The sequence below is a fragment of the Leucoraja erinacea genome, chromosome 15 (assembly GCF_028641065.1).
Source record: "Leucoraja erinacea ecotype New England chromosome 15, Leri_hhj_1, whole genome shotgun sequence".
Lineage (NCBI taxonomy): Eukaryota > Metazoa > Chordata > Chondrichthyes > Rajiformes > Rajidae > Leucoraja > Leucoraja erinaceus.
In genome coordinates this window covers 34,138,532-34,162,750 of record NC_073391.1, presented here as the reverse complement: position 1 = coordinate 34,162,750, position 24,219 = coordinate 34,138,532, and the positions used below count along the sequence as shown (strand labels likewise).

Sequence of the window (24,219 nt, the reverse complement as noted above, 5' to 3'; positions counted from 1 at the left end):
TGTCATGTTCCACAAACAGCTGCATTAAGATCAGGTTGTTGGCGAGAGTCAGGTCCCAGATCTCAAACTGGTGTTCTGTCTCCACCTTGTGGACAGAACCTAAACTTGCCAAGGCATCGCAAGATGCTGGGACTTTGAGCAAAGCCCATAGTGCTAGAGGAGCTCAGCAGGTCGGGCACCATCTGTGAAGTGAACAGATGTAGTTTCAGGTCTGGACCCTTCACCAGCGAAGGAATGTGTTTTTAAAAAAAAAAATTTTTAAAGAGTTCTGTTGACTAATTGTTTAGATGTACATCGTGGAAACAGGCCCTTTGGCCCAGCCGACGAACATTAAACTCTAGGGACAATTCAAAGAAGCCAATTTACCTACCAACCTGCACGTCTTTTGGATGAGGGAGGAAACGGCATATGGCCACAGGGAAAAAATTGAAATAACAAATGCTGAAACACACAGCGGTCTGGCAGCATCCGTGGAAACAGAAACCAAATTGGTTAGACAACTGCAGATGCTGGAATCTTGAGCAAAAGAAAGTGCTGGAGGAACTCAGTGGGTCAAGCAGCATCTGTGGAGGGAATGGACAGGCAATGTTTTGCATGGGAACGTTTAGCTGGGGAGTTAGAGAGAACATGCGGACAGTTACCGTGACTGGAGGCTGGGACTTCTTTCCCCTGGAGAGTGGCTGAGGAGCACCATGAGATACAATCTTTTCCCCAGGGTTGGCAAGTCGAAAACTAGCATGGGGCCCCCCCATGAACAGCAACACATCCAGTCCAATCACTACACAATTCTCCCTGTTTGTGGGTTCATCCATATCAGGTTCTCCAGCTGTTGGTTTCAGCCCAGCGTTAGAGCTGCTGCCTCACAGCACCAGAGACCCAGGTTCAATCCTGACTATGTGTGTCCCCTGTGACCCTGGGTTTCCTCCAGGCGCTCTAGTTTCCTTCCGCATTACAAAGATGTGCAGGTTTGTAGGTCAATTGGCCCTCTAAATTGCCTCTCATGTGTATAACTACTGTATATTTGATCAATGGTCAGTCAGCATGGACTCGGTGTGCCTGTTTCTACACTTTATCTGTAAATTAGACTTACAGGCAAAGTCACACAGATTTGTGAGGAAAATGCTAGAGGTGCATTTTTAGTTTTACCAGAGCAGAGGACAAATGATGAACATAGCTAGAAGTTTAATACAGGTGCACTCCTTTGGCTTGCAGCCAGACTTCATACAAACTGTATTGCCAGTGTAGTGACCACAATCTCAGACCACAGTTCCACTTCCCTTGGTTGGCACCATCTGTGCAGATGCAAGAAAGTAAAGGATGAAGCAGTAACACCCGCAAGCCCATGACAGGGGTTTAGTTTAATTTAGAGATACAGCACGGAAACAGGCCCTTCTGCCCTACAAGTCAGAGGTTAATTCTGTAAATTGTACCCGATGTGTAGGATAGAACTGGTGTACAGATAACTGTGGGCAGGTTGGGCCAAAAGGGTAGTTTGCACACTTTATGACTTGAGGGCTAAAATTTGAGTGCAAATGCTCAAAGAGACCTAGTTATCCAAGATATTGCTGGAAACACAGGTGAATTTGTTTAATGTCATTGGATATGGACATTTAACTCCCAGATACAGATTGTGCATGAAGACTTTTATATATCCATCTTAGGTCAGCCCAAAACACGATGTTACCCTGCTGTATAGGCTTGTGTTTCCAGACTGGACAGAATGGAACTTTTTCTTTTGCAAGCAGGTACAACAGCAAAGATACTTAGGACAGGTACATGGATAGGCAAGGTTTAGTGGGATATGGGCCAATAACAGGAACTTGGGTACCAGACTAACACTGTCCAGTTCTCTTGGGGCTTTTTCCAATTCTAGTTTTCTGCTCTGTATCTAACAGGCAACAAGTCAACAATCATTGATGTCTTTGAACATAATGCCACAAATGTGCAGCCAGTAAGTTAGGAACCCTGTCAGGACACACACAGCTAGTGAGGCTGGTGGGTTTAATCATTTTGACCATTCCTGGAGCTGGCTCCAAGCAAGGCCAGAGAAGAACTACTTACCCACATCTCAGGCCTCAATGTGAACGGCAATACTCTTAGATTAAGGATAACGGCCACTTTTTGTTTTAAATGAACTTGACATTTGACTTTAATTGTACACGCACCTTCCAATCTACAATAGTTTACACTGAACTTCAATAATGTATAGCTTGTAATAAGTGCTCTTTGCTTCCTGGGTTGCTGGAAGTTCACAGTGATTGCCGTCTCGACCCAGCCTCATGGCCTTCTCTCAAATCGACGGCCAGCTGCAGCAGATGCCGGGGACGTCCGCTCTCCAAGGCCAGCAGTTTGCACCACTGGCGGCAAAACCAAGCTGCAACTGACAGGTCTGTCGCGCACGCCTGAGAGAACGCTGGCACACTGCTGATGAGCAACCTGGAATGGATTCCTTCAGTAAGTGCAGGTAACCCCTCCCCCCCCAGTGCATGACGGCTTCATGGGGCTGGGGTACAAACAAGCTCTCCCACCACACTCAATGGTTTCACGTACATTTAATTACGTTCTGATCCACCCAAATTATTAACCCGTCTTTCTTTACAAACGTTGACAGGCCCAGTATGCAGTCCAGTACTGCTGTGCTCATTTCCAATGTCAACATTTCATTCCTTTCTCCGGAGAGCAATTCCACTAACCATTCAGATCGAGATTCACTACTTATAAAGTGCCTTCAAAGAGAGGTATCAAAAGGTCATTAGTTTTCACAGATGCATACATGCTGCAGAAAGCAAACTCTTAAAATCACCGACTGAAGCCCTAAAATCTCACTTAGTGAAAATGAACTGGGCTCCAGGGATGAAGAACTCCAATTACTCCTGTGGGTGGTCAGTTATAAACACAGCCACCTTGTGATGGCAAAATGGCTGCTTTAACAGCATGCTCACACCAGGACTGCAATCAGGCAGTGGATAGTCTAAACCACTCTCTTTTTGAATGGCGTGGGCAGTGGACCGAGTAGTTTCCTACTCAGAGGCCAAGTTCCCAGATTCCAAACGAGAAACTTCAGACTCCCCGATATTTGGAGGCAAGGCTGGGATGAAATGTCAGAAGGGGAAGGAGATCAAATAACTGTTATTGCATCATTGGAAGCTCACCCACTTCACAAAGTTCCATGTCGAGTTCACCTTGTGTATTGCAAATTAAAAAGATAAAATATAAAACATTATTAAACACGGGTTATTCAGCTTAAGGCTAAATTTAGATACATTTAATTATACACATCCTTTAATTACACTACGTTGAAGAGGCTGCACGTTACAAATTCCTTCCCAGCACCAGCATCTCCTTGGGGAATCCCTCCATCTTGGCCAGCTCCAGGAAGCCCAGTTTGCTGTAAAACTCCAACCCTCGCCTGTCGCTGGGTTTCACTTCACAGAAAGCTCCTCGAGACCCTGGAAACAAAACAGTCCATTAGCTCTTGGGACAGACAGTGCATGTTGAGCGATAGTGGAAATTGGCAGTACCAACATACAGGGGTGTGACAAAATAGTTTGTCATAGTCATACAGCATGGAAATAGGTCCTTCAGCCCAACATACCCACACCGACCAACATGTCCCATCTACACTAGTCCCACCTCCCTGCGTTTGGCCTATATCCGTCTAAATCTGTTCTATCCATGTACCCGTCTAAATGTTTCTTGAACGTTGCGATAGTATCTGCTTTAACTACCTCCTCCAGCAGCTCGTTCCATACATCCACCACCCTTTGTGAAAAAGTTACCCCTCAGTACTCAAGGTAGAGAAATCCAAAAATTGAGGGCATTGGTTTAAGATGAGGGGGGAAAAGACTTAATAGGAACCCGAGGGGCAACGTTTTCACTCAGAGGCTAGTGGGTATATGGAATGAGCTGCCAGAGTAGGTAGTCGATGTAGGTACAGGTGCACAACCTTTTATCCGAAAGCCTTGGGACCAGACACTTTTCGTAATTGAGAATTTTTCGGCTTTCGGAATGGAAGATTTTTAGCGTAGATTTTAACGGCTGGCTCAGTGGTAGAGTGCTCGGCTCGTATCCGCCAGGTCGCGAGTTTGCCCCTCGATCCCCGCAGTTACTCAATCGCGAGTTTGAGTCTTCAATGTAGTTTTTTCTTGCAGAATAGGAGAGAATAGGGAGGGTTAGGCTGGGATCATTCTCTGTGAGATGATCTTAGTGCGGGAGACAAGTGTAGGAGAGGTGTACTGACTTTGTGGGCAGAACTTTGGAAGTGATTGCCCACCATTCTCAAAAGCCACTGTGTCTCCCTGTCCCTCCAACTCCAGAGGAATCCGCTCCCCGATGGGCCGCTACGGCGACAAGTGGCAGTTCGCCCACAGCCCGAGCTGCGCCCCCTCATCCGCAAGCCGGGGTCCTCTGGAGTTGGAGCGGGGCTGGGCTAGAGTTGTTGCTGGCTGTGAGTCTCTGGGATCTCCGTGCTTGCAGTGGGCCTGGGGGTCGGTGTCCCGATGAGGGGGCGCAGCTCGGGCTGTGGGCGAACTGCCACTTGTCGCTGTAGCGGCGCATCGGGGAGCGGCTTCTGGTGGTCCTGGCGTCTCTCAGCTCCTGTCCAGGGGGATGACCGGAGACGTCAGGACCAACAGGAACCCGCTCCCCGATGCGCCGCTACAGCGACAAGTGGCAGTTCGCCCACAGCCCGAGCTGCGCCCCCTCATCCGCAACCCGGGTTCCTCTGGAGTTGGAGCGGGGCTGGGCTAGAGTTGCTGCTGGCTGTGAGTCTCTGGGATCTCCATGCTTGCAGTCGGTGTCCCGTTGGTCCTGACGTCTCCGGTCACTACCCTGGAATGGAGCTGAGACTGGGAACTGTACCGCCCTTGCCCCCACCCTCTGCAACTGTAAACAACCCCACAGTTCCCAGTCTCAGCTCCTGTACAGGGGGGTGGCCGGAGACGTCACAGCCCGAGCCATCAGCTTCTGTCCCAACGGGGACAGCGGAGAGCGTGTTCCTCTGGAATTGGAACGGGGCTGGGCTGCTGCTGGCTGTGGGTCTCTGGGATCTCCGTGCTTGCAGTGGGCCTGGGGGTCGGTGTCCCGTTGGTCCTGACGTCTCCGGTGACTGGCACTGGCTCCAACGTGAAGACAGTGCAAAGCCCCCGCGCCGGTGCAATGCGCGGGGAGCTGGAGAGGGGAGGGAAGGGGTCACACACATGGCCGGGAAGCAGAGGGGTGTAGGTGGGGTGAAACTGAAGGGAGCGACAATTTGCTGCTGCCTGCCCGCTGAGTTAAAAAGTTCGCACGCAAGACTCACGATACACTGTGTATCGTGTCTACCGTGGGAACTTTATAACTCAGCGGGCAGGCAGCAGCATATTGTCAATTATTAACCCTCCCGCGCAATATACCCTCACCTCTTTTATGAATGGGGATTTAGTTCCCCTTTCTTCGAGGACCGACCGGAGGTTCCGCTGTCACCTCTGCGGGCCGCCCTCGGTGAACGTTTTCAAGGACCTTTATTCAAGGACTGAAAAAATGTCGCTATTCGGAGGTTTTCGTTATTTGGATCTTCGGATAAAAGGTTGTGCACCTGTACTATAACATTTACAAGACATTTGGACGGATACATGGATAGGAAAGGTTTAGAGGGGTATGGCCCAAACACAGGCAAATGGGACAAGCTTAGATGGCCACTGGTCAGCATAGACGAATTGGACTGAAGGGTCTGTTTCCGTACGGTACAATGCTAAGACTGGTCTAGGAAGGAAGAACAAATGCCACTGAAGGTTTACTCTGTGTGAACAATGCACTTCCTACTCACAGATGGAGGTAAAACATTTGGAAGAAAAGAGAGGTCCTTACCGTCAGCTTTTAAGGAAGAAAGCAAACAGCCCATCATACTCTTAGCGACACTGGGATCTGTCACTTTCGTGTGCACGTCCACTTTAATCAGCGAGGGAAAGGAAGCGAGGAAGTTTTCCGGCAGGCCTTGCTGCTCTTCGTGGAAACTCAACATCATTTTCTGTGTGAGAGACACAGACCAGTGACGGAGAGGCACTCAGTAACAACACACAAGTATACAGATAAAGTAGGGGAACTGCAATTATTCCCTTTGGAGGAGAGGGGGTGGAGAACAATCTAATAGGTTGAAAGATCACACACAAATGCAGGAAAAGCTGAAAGAACACTGGTGATGAGCGGAAAACCTTTGCATGTAATACTGATTCAGGATTCACTGCCAGAGCAAAATGGAATCAGATTCACACGTGGCTTCCAATCACAAATTGGATAGATAGCAGCAAAATAAAACTCCAGGAATCTGGACAAGGAGGAACTGATCAGGAATTGGGCAATTATTCTTTATAAAATGGGGACTTGAGGGGTGGGGATAGGAGAAAATGGTAAAACAGGACATAACAGTACACGTCTCAATATTAATTAGTAAGTTTCAGGTGAAAAACTGGGGAAGGAGTGAACGTTTGAGCATGAAGGTTCTATTTTTGTCTGGAACCCACTGCCCAGGGTGATGGAGGCAGATACAATAGTGGTGTTTCAGAGGCTTCAGGAGAAGCGCGTGGAGTGCAGGGAATGGAGGAATATGGATTATGTGTGGGCAATAAGGGTTGCTCTCGACATCATGTTCGGACACACTTTGCTGTACTGTTCTATGTTGGTACCAAAACATGCTACATCCACACGACTGACCAGATTATCAGCGAGGGATGGACGTGGCGACCTCCTCAGGTGCAGGCATTGTAGTCGCCAGACCATTCCAATGTGTGGAGCAGCAGTTAGTGTGTTCACTACCTTACAGTGCCAGAGAGCCAGGTTCGACCCCGACTACGGGTGCTGTCTGTGAGGAGTTTGCACGTTCTCCCTGTGACCGCATGGGTTTCCCTCCCGGGTGCTCCAGTTTCCTGCCACATCCTAAAGAGGTGCGTGTCAGTAGGTTCACCGGCCGTTGGTGTGTACACTAGTGGTTGAATCTGGGGAGATGAGAATGTGGGTAGACTAAGATGGGATCAATGAAGGGTCAGCGTGAATGGGTGGGCTGCGGGGATCTACGAGGGCAAGAACCCCGTGTCTTTACTGGTTGCAGAGTTTCGTCCATTGAAAGGCACGATAAATTTACAACAAGCCATTGCTAATTAGTAACATTCAGATGCAAAACTGGGGAAGTAGCAGCAAATGTTACTGAATGAATTTATAGCATGAAAGTTCTATTATTGTGCAATTATTCTGAGAAAGTACCTGTTCATCGGAGAGCTCCTTACTGGCTTCTGGTTTAATGTATTTTTCCCGCATTGCGGGTATCCAGGAAACTTTACACTTTCTGGCGTAGGGGTGGACGTCGACAATGCCGAGGGCATAACCACACACGCTGCCCTCGTCTTCCAACACAAAGCAATAGTCGGGGCTTAGTGTCAAAAATCCACCCACCAAGCTGCAACACAGCAAGAGCAGCACAATCAATGTACCGGCACATCAGAGCCACATTGCCCTTCCCCATACACCAACTGCTTCAAATAGTCCCTCAGTTAGACACCTAAGAGTGTCGTGTTTTATCGTCATATAGCCGGGAAAAGAACAAAGAAAATCTTTCTTGCTGCAGCAGCATATGTTTAACAGTACCCAATAGATAGTATAATAAACAATAACCAAGATGGCACGCTGGCTCAGCGGTAGAGTTGCTGCCTTACAGTGCATTCAGTGCCAGAGACACGGGTTCAATCCAGAACATAGGTGCTGTCTGTACGGGATTTGTACGTTCTCCCCGTGACCGCGTGGGTTTTCTCAAAGATCTTTGGTTTCCTCCCACACTCCAAACACGTACAGGTTTGTAGGTTAATTGGCTTTGTATAAATGTCAATTGTCCCTAGTTAACATGCAGGACTCGTCGGCACGGACTCGGTGGGCTAAAGGGCGTGTTTCCACGCTGTATCTAAACTAAACTAAACAAAACTTAATGAATAGGAAAAATCCCCACAAAAGTTACATAAACAAAAATTCCCAAAGACCCTAAATGGGCAGTTTGCAGTTTAGTTGGGAGTTCATGGTGTTCAAGAGCCTGATGGTTGTTGCAACACAGCATCGGACAGCAATCTTCAGCTACTTTATGCAAGATAGAGTGTGGAAACAGGCCCTTAGACCCAACTTGCCCACACCGATCAACATGCCCATATGTAAAGATGTCAGCGTCTCAGAGGATTCAATAGCATAGAAACAGGGACAATATTTCCCCGAGCCAAGATCCAGTCACATACATTTTGAAAGGAATGACTAGTATTGGTATATTGTTGTGTGTATCAAGTTGCAATGAAAAACTGCGTGCTATCCAGTCTAATCATACTGTACACGAGTACCATCAAATCACACACAAGTACAAAGCGTGCATAAAGTGGTGTTACGGGCCTGCAGTGTTACAGTTAGAGGAAAAGTACAAGGTCCAGAATGAGGTGGGGGAGAGACTGTGACTACTGAATGTAGGCAGACAGTAGTGGGGAAGATGCTGCTCCTGAATCTGATGATTCATACTGTCAAGTTTTTGTGTCGAAGATAGGCACGAAATGCTGGAGTAACTCAGCCGGACAGGCAGCATCTCTCGAGAGAACGAATAGGTGATGATTTGGGTCGAGACCCTTCTTCAGACTGATATCAGGGGAGCGGGTGGTACAGAGATAAAATGTAGTCGGAGATAGTAAGACTGGTCGGAGAACTGGGAAGGGATGGGGAGAGAAGGAAAGCAAGGGCTACTTGTAGGTAGATAAGTCAATGTTCATACCACTGGGGTGCAAGCTACCCAAGCGAAATATGAGGTGCTGTTCCTCCAATTTGCACTGGGCCTCACTCTGACAATGGAGGAGGCCCAGGACACAAAGATCAGTGTGGGAATGGGAGGGGGAGTTAACTGAATATCGAATATTTAACTGAATATCAAATACCAGAGGGAATGGTTTAAGGTTACAGGGGAAAAGTCGGACAAATCAGTTTTTTTTTTTAAAGGTACAGAAGGTGTTGAGTGTCTGGAATGTGCTGCCAGGGGTGGTTGTGGAGACACATACAATAGTGGCATTTAAGAGACTTTTTGGATAGGCATATGGATATGCAGGGCATGGAGGGATGTGGATTATGTACATGCACATGAGGGTTGGCCCTGGCATAATGTTCGATACAGACATCGCAGGCCAAAGGACCTGTTCCTGTGTTGTATTGTGCTATGTTCTATTTCACACACCAGCTGAGACTCCGCACAGACACTCACCTATCACCGATGATATCTGGCTGATCAGACATCAAGCCGGCATCCATTTCATCATCATACATTTCCTTACAGATCTTGTACACCGAGGCCTGCGGATAAAAAAAAGGCCAGTTAATAAATAGTTCTGTAACACATTATGAGGGGACTGTCCGACGCACTGGCAAAATAAAGGTGTTTGATCCTTTCATTTGCGTGAAATGCAACCAGAAAAATCACAATATCCCGTTATCACCGAATCGTTATAGAAACAATCCAATGTGGCCAAATAGATTTGGGATTGAGGTCAATTTGTCAAGGCCCTTTTGAGGCTAATGGATCCTCCTTGTACATTTAGTTGAAAGGTAGAGAAAAACTGATGGATTTACCTGCTGTGAATTTCCAACTAAAATGAACAAAAGGATGTACTTTTAGAAAGGAGACTAGGAGGAATTTCTTTAGTCAGAGGGTGTTGAATTTAAGGTATTCATTGCCACAGATATCAGTGGAGGCCAAATCATTGGATATTTTTAAGGCAGAGATTGACAGCTACTTGATTAGTAAAGATATCGAGATATCTCTGGTGAGAAAGGCAGGAGAATGGGGTTGAGAGGGAAGGATAGATTAGCCATGATTTAATGGAGGAGTAGATGGTGATCGTGTGATTTATGAATATTTCTGCTCCTGTAATTTATGAACATAAACTTGTCCAACAACATATACAGCCATGACAACACTTCTTCCTCAGAAGACTAAGGAAATTTGGCATGTTTCCAATGAATTATTAACCTCAACAGATGCACTGTAGAAAGCATCCTTTGCCTTGGTTCTGCCCAAGAGTGTAATTCCCTCTTCTCTCCCGTCGGGCAGAAGATACAAAGGTTTGAAAGCACACCCCACCAGATTCAGGAACATCTTGCCCACAGTAATCAATCTTCAATGGGCCTCTCATGCGCTAAGCATGTAGTCAAAATATACCTAATTGCAGTCCTTGCCCCTTTTTTTCCCCATCTGCACCCTCCTTGTACCTGAAACACAATATTCTAAAGTTGGAAGTTCAAACATTGAATTCTGCAACTTTAGGTAACCTCTACAAAACATTCCCCCCTCCCCCCTTTCCACTGCAATCCCCGAACCCTGGCACCCATCTCTCCCTTCCCCTTCCACTATATTCCTAAACGAGTCGCACTTCAATCACTCAGTCACGAGTCAAACCTCAATTTGCAACTCTTGCGTGTTCTTCCTTTGTCCAACAATTCCCACCCCTCACGCTCACCTATGACCTGGTATGCCTTGTCTGCCCTTCCACTCGTTAAGCTTTTTTCCCCTCCCACCCCTGGAATCAGCCTGAAGAAGGGTCCCAACCTGAAACATCACCTATCCATGTTCTCCAGAGATGCTGCCTGACCCGTTAGAGTCACTTCGGCACATTGTGTCTCTATAATAGGTGGCCACACTTTCAGCTGTTAAGGAGCCACGCTCTGAAAACTCCCCGCTCTGAACCACTCAGCTTTAAAAAGCTTCACAAAACTTACCTATGCCAGTTAATGTTTTATCACGTGCGGCTGTGTATATCGTTATCTAACAGTCCACAGAGGATGTACCAAAATATCTAATGAGTGGATCAATTTACTGATGTTACAATAGTATGAGATAAAGTTTTACAAAGCGCATGTGACAAAACACTTACTGGCCTAGGAACGTTTTATGAAGGTTTTTAAAGATTTAAAGAGTGGTTCAGAGAGGGAAGTTTTCAGAGTGTGGTTCCTTAGCAGCCATTTCTCCAGAGCTGCGGCCTGACCTGCTGTTACTCCAGCGTTTTGTGCGTATCTACAATAGGAGGATCCTGAAGATGTCAGTCATATGGTTGGTGTATGGTTCTTTTTTTTGTCACTTGCACCAAAGGTACAGTGAAATACAGTTTTTGCATATATATCAGTGCAATTATTGCCATACATAGACAATGCTTAAAATTGGACCAATGTCACAAACATCAGTGCTGGCTGCCAAGTTTTGGGAGATGAATTTGCATTGAAGGAGAGCTCAAAGAGTGACGTGTTTATCCCCCAGTTCAAGTGCCACATCTGGGGGAAGGCAAGATGTTTTGCCAATGTTCCACGTGCGTATTTATGGCACAAATGTAGCTGGTGAAACTAGCTGTCTTATTTGCAGTGTCTGTCGTTCTCAAGCTACGCGGGTGTCAGGAAATGAAACACACAGAGCAGTACGGTCTTTGCAATATTTTCCTGGTCGCAGTTAAAGATAATTGACAGTGAGAGACTACTTAATCGAACTTGGTCTTGATTGCCAAGAAGAGGCGTGGCCCAAATACACTGGTGGGAAATCTGCCCAACTCTGCCGCGGTATAGTACTTCCCGATGATTCACGCACAAGGAAGGGCAAGGGATATGCAGGTCAGTTCAGGAACCTGATGGTTGCAGGAAAGTAGCTATTCCTGAACCTGCTGGTGTGAGACTTCCACCACCAACCCACCAATAAAACCAGTTGCCCGACTTGGACAAAGCTCCCAGCTTTAACACTGTATATATTGTTTGCGACTCTCTGGACCAATGAACCAAATATTCATTATCCAGAGACTAATAGAACAAATCAAGGATTAAAGTTAGGTTTGTACACATGTGCAGATTCACTACTTGGACCTGCATCTCGGTTCCAGATGTTGACTGTAACTCGGTTTAAAAAATAACTTGCCAATCTGATAGAACTTACCAAGTAAATTCATATCAATGGTGATTTCCACATGTACAAGGACAAATCCATCATATAGCATCCCAGTTTCCCCAGGTTCTTTTACCTGTGAAGAGTATGTTCATCACTATTCTACACAGATTAACCAAGCACTGGGTGCCAGGAAGCAGTCGAACGAGTCGGAAAGAGTTTCTCTAGCCAGAGAGTGGTGAATCTGTGGAATTCATTGCCACAGTCGGTGGCAGAGATCAAGTCATTGGATACTTTTAAAGCGGCGATCGATAGATTCTTGGTTAGTAATGGTGTCAAATGTTAGAAGGCAGGAGAATGAGGCAGAGAGAAAAATGGATCAGCCAATGGCGGAACAGACACGATGGGCAGAGTGGCCCAATTCTGCTCCTATGTCTTAGGAAAGGTATAGAGGGGTATGGGCTGAGTGCAGGCAAATGGGATTAACTTAGGTTGGGATTGACAAGACATTTCCATGCTGGATGACATTGCCAGATTTGATTCAGCCAGTGTGCCATTACAAAAATGCAAAGTGAATTCTCATGGATTCATGTAACTGCACCAAGGCTTTTTTTTTTGTTGAACGTTTAATAAACTGATCACTTTTGGATCATTTAAAAAAAAGCCTTGGTAGTTACATTAATCAAATTTCCTCACACATTGAGTTTGCATCTCGTTCTGCGTTGAACAGTAAAGAGAAGAGGGTACAACTGGACTGACCCTTGAAGTGTACGAATGCTACAATTACGCCCGATGTTGCACTCCTGAAGCACAGTGGCAGAGTTGCTGTCACACAGCGCCAGGGACCCGGGTTCGATCCCGACTACAGGCTGACAAGAGTTGGAACTCTCTCCCTGTGACTGCGTGGGTTTTTCTCCTGGTGGTCCGGTTTCCACCCACACTCCAAAGACGTGCAGGTTTGTAGATTAATTGGCTTTGGTAAAAATTGTAAATTGCCCCTAGTGTGTAGTATAGTGCAAATATACGGGGTGATCACTGGTTGGCGTGGACTTGGTGGGCTAAAGTAACTGACTTAGCAATTTAGAAGAAACAGCAACAACATCCACTGAAGAGATGGTCAAAAGGAAATAATGCTTAACTTCTAAAAATATAAAGACACAGCATGAATATAAACTGTGAACAGGTTTCTGAGTGCTGCCTTCGAGATGCCTTCTTCCCATTTCCAAGGGATTAAAATGTTTTGTAAGACCAAGAGGGAAGGATGCAAACTCTAAAGTCAAATAGTCCGCACAAGCAGCAGTTGATTTCTCAAGACGAACTGATTAAATAACTGTAGCAACTGGAGATAAAAGCATCTCATTTAAGTGGCTTCTGTGCATGGACAGCAATGACACAAGAAAAAATATATAATAAGCCTGCTGGAACAAACGTCTGTAGTTACGCGGAGACACAAGGAACTGGTGATAGAATCTTGAGCAAAGCACAAAGTGCTGGAGGATCACTGTGGGTCAGGCAACGTCTTGTGAGGGAAATGGACAGATGATGTTTTGGGTCGGGACCCTTCTTCAAACTGTCAAAACTACAAAGCCCTCGTGGACATTGAAGGTCCTCAGTGCCTGAATATCTGAAGTTGGACAGTAAACACTGTCAGTAGGAGGGAGCATGCAAGAAACTGCAGGCAATAGAATCTTGAGCTAAACAAAGTGCTGGAGGAACCCAGTAGGTCAGGCAGTGTCTGTGGAGGGAAGACAGGCGATGTTTCAGGTCGGGATCATTCTGTAAACTGACTAAATGTCATCTGTCCATGACCTGTCGAGCTGCCTGACCTGTCATGCTCCTTCAGCAGTTTTTTTTTCTCTAATAGTTACACAGAAGGAGAATGTGACTTGGATGAGAAGCCACTGTCTGATATCCACACCACATTTCAGTTGGTGATAAGGTTGGGAATTTTCATATATATTAAGAACCCGATTAAAACTAAAACTCTGTTTAAGAACACAAGACGCAAAGAGCTGGAGTATCGCAGCACCTCTGGAGAACATGGATACGTGACAGATGTATAGGAAGGACTGAAGATGTTGGTTTATATGGAAGCTAGCTATAAAATGCTGTTCGCACCCTATATTCCCAGGCAGTCTCCCATCCAAGTACTGACCAGGCCTGTGCCTGCATAGCTTCAGAGATCAGCCGTTTTAAGATGGCTGTAGCATGGTCTGAAGAAGGGTTCCGACCCGAAAAGTCAGCTATTGCATTTCTACAGACATGCTGTCTGACCCGTTGAGTTACTGCAGCATGTTGTGTCTACCTTATGTATATGTGACGTTTCGGGTCAGGACCCATCTTAGTTTACACAAACACAAAATGCCAGGATCTAAGAATGTCTCGATGATGTCGTTGAGATGAAAATGGCACTTACCTCGTCCTTTGGGAAGTATGGCCTGATGGCGAAGACTTTTGACGTCGGCATGGGTGGCGGTGGTTGGTAGAAGAGATCGTTTGCCGCTTCAATGGGCAACAAACGCTGCGAAGAACAAACAGCTTAGTCAGTACAGCTCTGCGACAACTTTGGGACATCAGTATCTTCTCCACACAACATAACTTCCAATCTCAAACTCATTTGCTGCTGAAGGCACCATGTAAAACATCACGTGCAGCAATGTAGCTGGAACCAATTCCAGTCACCGGACATGACGCACAGCGTCTGCGGCAGCAAAGAAGTCAGGGAGGTGCCAATTACTATGGAAATCGTAGTTTTATTTTTAGTTTTTTTTTTTGTTTTAAAGGCCAAAAAATCTCTTTTGAAGGGTTTAGGGGGTGGGGGGGGCAAGGAATGTCTGGGGAGGAGGTTTGGTCTGGAGAGGGTTAACTGGCTGTCGAAGCAGTGCACCCAGAGTTTCATCGCAAGCGCGGTATCACAGGCTGCGCGCAAAAGCACCTGTAGAGGAGAAAACAAAACAGCGCAACAAAGCTCCATGAACCTTTGAGGAAAAACCAAGAAAGTTCAGCAGTCTGGATAGAAAACATCCTTGTCCATTGACCCTCCCATTCGAGTCCATTAGGCACCAATGGCAAGGCGAGTTATAACTTAGTGTGCTTACGTATGTGTCTCGGTGTATTCCTCCCGCCCGCCCTCCATCCCCACCACATTTTAGAGGCTGAATGTTCACTTCTTAACTTGGCCTTCGCGGTTCATGGAACTTCGAGGTGGAAGCAAGCTGCGCAGCGCTCAGTAAATGTTGCGCAACCTGCAAAGGAACGTTTTGGTCAACGACACGTCAACTAAAATTTGCAGCGCGCGCAGGCGCAGTGGGATTCCAACATCTCCTTCCAAACTGAAAAGAAAGCAAATTAGTGCCAGTACCAAAGTGTACCAAATTCTGTCAAGGAAACCAGCTAGCCATCAACAGACCAATCCTTTCCTTTTGCACAATGTTTTCTCTTTCAAAATGAAGAAAAAATAACATCATCATTGGGAATTGGTAGAATACCTGAAACTCTCCTGCTAGACCACCTCTAAAGGCCCAGGGTTCTTGGTCGCCACTCAAGAACTGTGCTGAAGATTGACTACGACACCCTGTTGATCAGATCCAAGCGGAGAATGTTACGTAGGGGCTTCCTGTGGTCTTATTTTTTCCACAAAAGCAATACACCACCTTCTCAATAGAAAAAGTGCGCAGCAAGAATAACCCTCTCTGAACTGGACTACCCCTTGCATGAGTTTAGGGCTGAAATGATCCACACCACTCTTCTTTACAAAAGTTTTAATACGAAACAGACATCTATTAACCCATCAAATGCAACCATCAATAGAGAAATGTTTGACCGTAGCTCTTTACCAAATGCTTATTTACAAATGTGCATGGAATAATTCCAGGTTTTGCCATGCTGTTTTGGCTACATTGGATATTGAAAGGATGTCCCTAGTCCCATTGCAGCCCTAAGCAATCCTTAACTTAAAATGAAGTCACATTTTGGCTCCTCTTGTCAGATGACATTTGGTATGCAGATTTGTTTGTTTAAACAGGAAAACCTTTAACCTATGCTGGTTAAAGATCAACAATAGTTGCAAGCTTCAAATAAAAAGTAAAGAAAATGCTGGAAATACTCCAGCAATGGTCGATAAGAGAAACACAATGTTTCATTCTCACAATCCCTGCCTGAATCTGCTGAGTATTTTCAACTCTCTTTATTTATGATTTCAGATTTTCCAGCATCTGTAGGTTGTGTGTCTTTCAATGGGGGCAAGGCTCATCAATCGTTGAGCACTCACGGCAACTTATGGCATCCTTCAGTTCTTGTATTATCAGCGAGGTCCAACAATAAAAGCTTCCACAGGTAATGCCCTATATAGTCAGCACACTGAAGCTGGGCAGGACCAGGCTGTAAGCTGCAGGCAACTAGTTTCCCCAGCTCACCCTTGTCTGACAGAGGGTTTTCAGGCCAGCAGGCCTTGTACGTACATCAAGGCATCCAGCCATCTTTGCCTGTTCAGCTCGCTTCTTCTAAAATTCACACCAGGGTCCACCATTCAAGATGTTTGACGGAAAAAATTTCCAAGAGGGAAAACAAGACCAAGATTGTCTTAAAGCAAGGCATCAACTCCAAGTTTCAGTAACAGATAACGCCCATGTTCTCTTCTCATCTCAAATCTCTTCAATTCTAGTAGGCTTTTACATCCAAGTTACATTTGCAGCAATCATATTAACTCAAATACACAATGGTACTCTGGATTGGACTGAAGTTATCAATTCTTCTTTTCATTTGCTGGTGGCTGCCGAGTTTTCTGTATGGTTTAGGTGTATATTGGAAAAATCAAGTTGAGTCTGTATTTGCATACCAGTTGAAGGCCTGGAACCACGACCCTGCTTACTCCCAACACAACTTCTGGTTTCTAGCAAGTTCCCAAATTCCCTTTGCAAACAGGAATCTCTGGGAAAGGACTTTGTAGCTTGAAGCTGCTTTGAAGTGTAATCGCAGATTGTTTCACTGCTGTTGAGGCATTGGCCTGATCACTTTCTTTCCCAGCCATGAAGCAAGGTTGAAGAAAGAACAGGAAGGATGGATGGGTATATATAGTTTCAAAACTAGAGAGGGGAAACAAGACAAAACGTAGTGAACGTGGACAGTTAACTGTTTCAGAGAATCAGCCAACTAAGTCCAAGTCAGCCAAAGGAAAGGGGCGCAAAATAATATCCCACAGACACACCAAACCACTCCATCAACAGGGACAGATGATGTGGTCAGAGCAGAGGTCGGGTCAAAATGATGAACCTTGAGCCTTGCTGGGTAAATGCTCCCTCAATTTTAAATACTGAGCAGACAATGAACTATAATAAAGTTTGGAGAGCAAGTGAGGGAAAGACAGACATGTTCACCAGACGTGCAAAGAACCATTTAGACTGTTAAGCAGGAGACTTAAACGGGGATGTTTATCAATATCCACATGTAGAATCAACTTTACTACTTCCAAATATTTGCATATTCTTCCTCTATCACCCTTTGACACGGGCAACTCATTTACATCAATGGCACAAGCCTGCATGTCCACTACAGACAGATGTGATCACGGATAACGCACAGGTTTCCGACAAATAACACTGGAGACAATGTTTTTATGCAAAGAGTCATTATACAACCCATTTCCTGGAGCTGATGGCTTTGGGTAGTGCCTTTAACAAAGCTGTGCTTCAATGCTCTACAATTAGCACAGTTCACAAAGGATCCAGCTACTATTGGGGAATGGAGAGCAAGATTCATTTTTACGTTGCAATTTACTTCCATTTGCAAAATGAGTCAGCTTAGAAATCGGAACACTTTTCTAAAAAATAACTGCAGCTTCAGAAATAATTTTTCTGACATTATAACAGACGGCAAAACAAAACGTGTGTATCGGATGATTAGTAGAACCTCCTCTGGGACCAGCACGCAAAGAGTCACCACACTCCTGTCCATCCTGCTGAATGCCAACTGGTGAGACACAGTTTGGGTGACAGAGGTCGAATAGAAGCCAGCATAAGATCTCCACATATATCTGAACTATCGTGATTTAATGGGGTGAACACTGAGGCAATTTGGGCCGTCATAAATCTGAAATCTAAATCCAGCCAGAAAAGTTAAAAGCCACTCAACATTTCAGACCAAATGTCGAAATGAGAAATAAATGTTTAAGTTTTCTATCAGCCATATTTCCAACACAAGAAATTGAAGCATCGGTGATTGCACCGACTCCTGCACCAAGCAACTTGCCCCACAATCTTAACGGGACAAGGTGGGAAGGGTCAGATGCACCCAAGCCCTCCTTCCACAATAAAGAATTCTTGCACCATGGTTTATAAACTGTAAGCGACACTGGAAAACTCGGCTCGCTTTGACTTTCCACTTTCACTCCAAATAGGCAAACAGAAATGATGACTGGCGTGCAGTCCATACCATGACAGTCATCTGACAAGATTAGCAGAGCAGCACAAGAGAGAAAGCTTCAGTTTCTAGGCCTTGCTCGTTTTTATGGGTCAATGCAAAAACGAGTCTGTAACCTGGCTACGAATAAGGAAGCCTTCCTCTCGATTCACTAGTGAGATACAGTCCTGAGCAGTACCAACGTTACATGCCAATCTAGAATGAAAATGCAGAACTTTATAAAAAATGAAAGATATGGAATGTGGCACGGAAACACTTTACTGAACCTTCAGTAGATGTTTTCAGGGCTGGGGAATGGAGAACAAGATTAATTTTTATATTGCAATTGACTTCCATTTGCAAAATGAGTCAGCTTAGAAAACTGAACCCATTTCTAAAAAAATAACTGCAGCTTCAGAACTAATTTTTCCTACATTATAACAGAGTGCAAAACAAAACATTTCATAAAGCTTGTAACGGGTACTTGGGGGACAGTAACACAACTAGCTTTTGATTTCAAAATTAATCTGGACTGTGTTCTATATAAAAAAAAAACGTTAAAGCATTTCTTATAATACTGGCTGCATAAATGTGACTTCAAGACTTCCTCAAAACATTCCCTTAGAAAACCTCACTGCCTATCACTAAGCTAAATGAATGATCGCGCCACGCTTCATACATCTGGCGTTGTGGATCCCACAGCTGTAGTAACTTGTGCTGAGGATTCTTCTATCTGTACACAATGAGGGAAGAAGACAAGACAATAGAAGAGGCCATTAGTATCCCTTCACATCACAGCATCACACTCAGGTTATGACAGAATGCAAACCGCATCACTGAACACTAGGACAATCTCAGCGGGGAAAAAGCCGAGCTCTAAAGCTCTTCAAAAATTATGACAGGCTGCCTTTCTCACAACTTGTGCCCCCCCCATGTTTAATGAATTAGCACTGAATTTGCCGAATACCTTGATAGAAGCACCGCTGTTTGTGTAATCTATTGTTGATTTTTGCCAGAACAAAATTAAAACATAGGAACATGTCCTTTGGCCCACAATGTCTGCGCTGAACACTGCCAATTATTACTCCAATAATGGAACCTAATATTTGTAAGCTGCCAACTAACTGTTGCATACTGCTGATTACTAAACAAGATGAATCTAAGTTCAGTACTGACTCAAGGAAAAATAAATAAATTTGCACCCCACCCATTGATTTTTTTTATTTTTTTAAACGATCAGTGTGGTCAGATATTGATCATTTCTGATGTCTACCAGAAAACTGATATTGCACATTTTGAACTGTGTCACAACCACCCGGTCTTACACCTGCCATTATAACATTGCAAACTCTTGTATTAAACTCACTGCAGCACTTTTGGAAGTCAGGATCTTTCTCACCCCTCCCCAGGACACAACAGCAGCCGTTTTTCAGAAACTGTATCGAAATGCTTTGCCTTCAGACAGGGGACCTTGCCACTCGAATATGCAATCCCTAATCCTAGGCTTTTCAAAAGAGGAACACGTGCCGTGATCACGATGCCAGTTGAGCTGCCTGCTGTATTGTTCTTTAAAAGACTGCATCCACGTCACATTCCCTGTCATCTGCGTAGAACCTGTGAATAAAATTTGGTTACATGCCGTAACCTAGACCATGCTGGTGCCTGAGACAGTCCGCACTCCACCACCTCAATCAATGTAAGCTCTCATTGTTGTTTCATTCCATGACTGTATTCCAATTGCATTTGCGAAAGGAGATTGGAGTCTCCGGATTTTTAACACGGCTTTCCGCCCATTTTTTTTTTTGTTTTGAAACTGGTAGCACACGTGAAGTACTGACTGAAGCAGCAGTCACCAGAATAGCCTTGCGCGTTTTATAAAGCTCGCATGCGCTGTGGCCTGGAGTTTGCGTTCCAAGCCTTCGGCTTCTGATGGCATGCCACTGTTCTGTTGGAAACAGTAATGTTACAAGGCACACAGCAAGCAGCTCCTAACGGCAGGGTGTGATCTCGGCACATTTCAGCTCTCCCTGTGTTATTTCCTCTGGGTGCCATTCCACAATTTCGAGACATTTTACTAGTTCTAGTGACGTGATGCAGTCCACAGTCAGTCCCAGAAAAAAGAGACAACACAAAAATGAAATGCAATGGGCTGTTTCTTTTTTTAATTACCAGTGGGCTTTAAATATTTACAAGGAACAACTGCATCAGCCTCTGAAAAGTAAAGCTAGTGGAAAAGTGTGGTTTAGAAACTCTCAATCAAAATCATTAACTCTAATCCTAGTGTTGGTTTAAAATCCCAGTTCAGAAACAAGACATCAGCATGTCAATGTCCTGCACTGTACATGTGATGTGGGCAGGGGGGGGGGGGGGGGAAATTTAAGATCAATGTGGGTTAATTAGAAGATGCCGTAACTTTGAAGGACAGAAGTAGGGGATGGCAGAAATTATTCCTGAAGTGCGACCTTTGGATTCCAGATCGATTCGGTGCAGTGATAGTTTTAGTTTAAGAAGTTTTCAAAGGCTGACACAATTGTAGAGTCTCAAACCAAGAGCATGTGGGATCAATACCAGACTGCGATGTTACCTACCTAACCACTGGACAAAGGATTTCACCATGGCCACAACACCCTTTATGTCCCAGACATATGGGTACAAGTCGTAGAGAATGGATCGGTTTTCACAGTTAGCCAGGCGAGTAAACATTTGCATTACTCTGCGACACATTTCTTCAAACTTGGTGGCTCTGAAATGCCATTTCTCAATCTGCAACAGAAAAATCAGAACTCTGCTTATTGTCTAAATACATACTTATGGATAGAGTATAACTCAATGTAATTTTAGGTCGTCACAGTGGAGCAGCGGTAGAGCTGCTGCCTTACAGCTCCAGAGACCGGAGTTCGATCCTGACCAAAGGTGCTGTCTGTATGGAATGTGGGAGGAAACTGGAGAAAACACATGTGGTCAGTCAATAGATCAATACATCAGTCCCAATCTAATGGCTCACCAAACCACACCCAAGGTTTGTTAACAGGAAGAGATGACAGCAAATACAGTTTAAAGACAGATCCTTAGAAGAGGTGAAAATGCAGAAGAAGTGGAGGAAAAGAATATCAAGCCAGCAAAGGCATGTTCAGAATGGACAGAAACAAAAATGAACTGTAGATGCTGATATTTTACGTAGAACAGAAATTTCAGGAGGAGCTCAGCAGAGGTATTATTCAAGGGCGGTACGGTTGAGCCAGGGAACTCCAGGTAGGTGAGCCTTATGTCAGTAGTAACAATTATTTGGGAAAGGATTTAAGATCACTTAGACTGACTAGGGGTAGTTGCCATAGGTTTGTGTATGGGGAATCCTTCCTCGCGAATCTGACCTTTTATTTTTGAGGTGACTAAGAAAATGTATAAGAGCAAGGCAGTAGATGTGGTGTATATAGACTTTATAAGTCTATACATTCTAGGAGCAGAATTAGGCCATTTGGCCCATCAAGTCTACTCCACCATTCACTCATGGCTGATCTATCTTTCCCTCTCAACCCCATACTCCTGCCTTCTCCCCATAACCCCCGACACCCTTACTAATCAATAATCGGTCAAACCTCACCGTAAAAATATCCATCAATTTGGCTTCCACAGTTGTCCGTTTCCACAGATTCACTACCCTCTGGCTAAAGAAATTCCTCCTCATCTCCATTCTAAAGGTATATTCTTTTATTCTGAGGCTATGGCCTCGGGTCTAGACTCTCTCACTAGCAAAAATATCCTCTACACATTCACTCTGTCCAGACTTTAACAAGACTTTTGGCAAGATCCCACATGGCAAGCTGGTCCAGGAACTTATGGCACAAGGTATTTTGGCAAACTAGATCCAAAATAGTTTGATAGGAAGCGGTGGGTAAAGTTGCAACTGTTAAAGACATAGGCTACACTTGGAATATTGTGCACAATTCTGGTCACCACACCATCAAAGGGATGTGGCAGCTCTAGAAAGTTTGAAGAAGCGATTCATCAGGAAGTCACCTGGAATCAAGGGTTTCAGTTACAAGAGATTGGACATGTTGTGATTGTTCTCATTGGAGGTGGAGGGGTGTCGTTTTATTAATCACCATATTTCCCGGCAATGAAGACGCTAAAAATAACTCACGAAAATTAACCGGCGTCTTGGAGGCCGAAGGTTAGGTTGTTAGCCAAGTAAGATAGACTTGGCTATCCCTCAGTACAGCAACATCAAGAACGATGCTGCTGTACTGAGGGATAGCTAAGTCTATCCCTCATTGCTGGCAACTGATGGGATGCGGCTGTAAAAGGTCAGCACCGCCGGGGAGGGAAGTAGCTCGGGTGGCTGTGAGCTGCCACCTCAGCGCCATCTGCCTGCCCGCCCGCCAGCCACAGTGTCCTTTGGCACAGGCACAACCAGTGGAGGTGGTGGTTGGCAGGTAGCTACTGGGCGGAAGGCTGGCTGCTCCGTCCCGGGCTTGCGCTCTCTCTCTCTCTCCTAGTCTCGGGGCAGGTGACCTGGGCGCAACAGCCAGTCCCGGGGCAGGCGACCTGGGAACTGCAGCCAGTCCCAGGGATGCGAGGGATCTGGGAACTGCAGCCAGTCCTGGGGTACACAGGCGATGTTGCCCACCCCTGGACTAAACCAAATCCTTGATCCTGTCTCGCCAGCCTTTTCTCAAAATTTAGCAACTTAAATTGGGGGTGCGTCTTTGACACAGGTGCGTCTTCATTTCGGGAAATACAGTACATCAGGAAGTTAAATGGGATGGATAGTCAGTTTTCCTCCAAGGGTAGACGTCTTAAACTAGAGAACACGTTTAAAGTGAGAGAGGAAACATTTAAAGGAGGAGACACAGCTTTTCTCTCCAAGAGGATGATACACATGTTGAAAAAGCTGCAAAAGGTGGCAGAGGTGGGCATAAACACAGCTCGTAGGAAAAGAGGGATATGGGCCAAGTGGGATCAGTGTAGATAGTCGGCATGGAGGCAACAGACCAAAAAAACGCCTGGATCGGCATTATCCGACTGTCAGATGCAGACTGGCGTCTTCACCTGCTCCATCTCAGTATATAACTTGTATAGACTCCATTCCATAACTTCCAGGGATCATTAAATGAATCATTTCAGAAGGAGCTGCACACTGTGCCTAGGAGCCGCCCTGGGTGTTTGATAGGAGAGAGCAACCAAAATCTCTCGACATTTTACCTTTTCTGCATCTTTCCCTTTACAGTTCACACTGACAACACTACTGTTTGCCCGAAGCCATTGAAATTCCCTCAACATCTGAACAGATTTGGGTCCATGCTCATAAGGCAGATAGAACATCTCAGCCAAGAGATTCAGGTCTTCCATAGTCATGGCCTCAGCGGCGAAGAGCGGCTTCTCGTTGGGACCTGGGATGTACTGTTCCTTGTTCAACTGCTCATCTGTCTGCATTGGAGCCATGTCACTTCCCGTGTCTTCCTGCATAAAGATCTCCGGAGACTTGGATTCAGCAATACTGTCTTTGTCCATTTCCATGGGTTTGAGATCCTCAGACAATTTGGCTTTGACAATGTCTGTAAGGATCTGATTAACGGTTTTGGTTTCTTGCTCGTCTGGTTTTTCCAATACCATCTCCATTGGCTCTTCATCGGACTGCTGTTTCTTTTCCTCCTCTTCCTTGGCCAGTAAGACTGGCTCGCCACTCAGTGGGCTTCCCTGACTCATGATGGGCTGCTGGTAGACCGTGGTCACTGTGGTAGTGGAGTTCAAGCATGGTGTGCCAATCCCTCCCGTGTCAATCGGGTTTGTCTTTGCGCCGCTGTGAGGGACTGTTCGGCCTGAAAACAAAAAAATATTAGAAACTTGAACACACGCAACCAGCATACTCAAGAACAGCTGCTTCCCCTATTATATCAGGATTCACAACGGTCTTTCCATAA

General features: G+C 45.4%; 1 protein-coding gene across 1 annotated transcript in view; it reads right to left on the bottom strand.

Moving 5' to 3' along the window:
• Positions 1–2,537: 2,537 nt before the first annotated feature.
• oga (O-GlcNAcase) overlaps positions 2,538–24,219 on the bottom strand; it is a 40,845-nt gene continuing 19,163 nt past the window's right edge. The window contains exons 8-15 of the mRNA XM_055646522.1: positions 23,501–24,117; positions 20,887–21,061; positions 15,391–15,476; positions 14,319–14,423; positions 9,248–9,336; positions 7,237–7,429; positions 5,848–6,007; positions 2,538–3,449 (exon numbers count right to left, since the gene is read on the bottom strand). Coding sequence (XP_055502497.1) covers positions 3,313–3,449; positions 5,848–6,007; positions 7,237–7,429; positions 9,248–9,336; positions 14,319–14,423; positions 15,391–15,476; positions 20,887–21,061; positions 23,501–24,117 — 1,562 coding nt within the window. The 3' untranslated portion in view covers positions 2,538–3,312. The remainder of the gene's footprint in view (positions 3,450–5,847; positions 6,008–7,236; positions 7,430–9,247; positions 9,337–14,318; positions 14,424–15,390; positions 15,477–20,886; positions 21,062–23,500; positions 24,118–24,219) is intronic.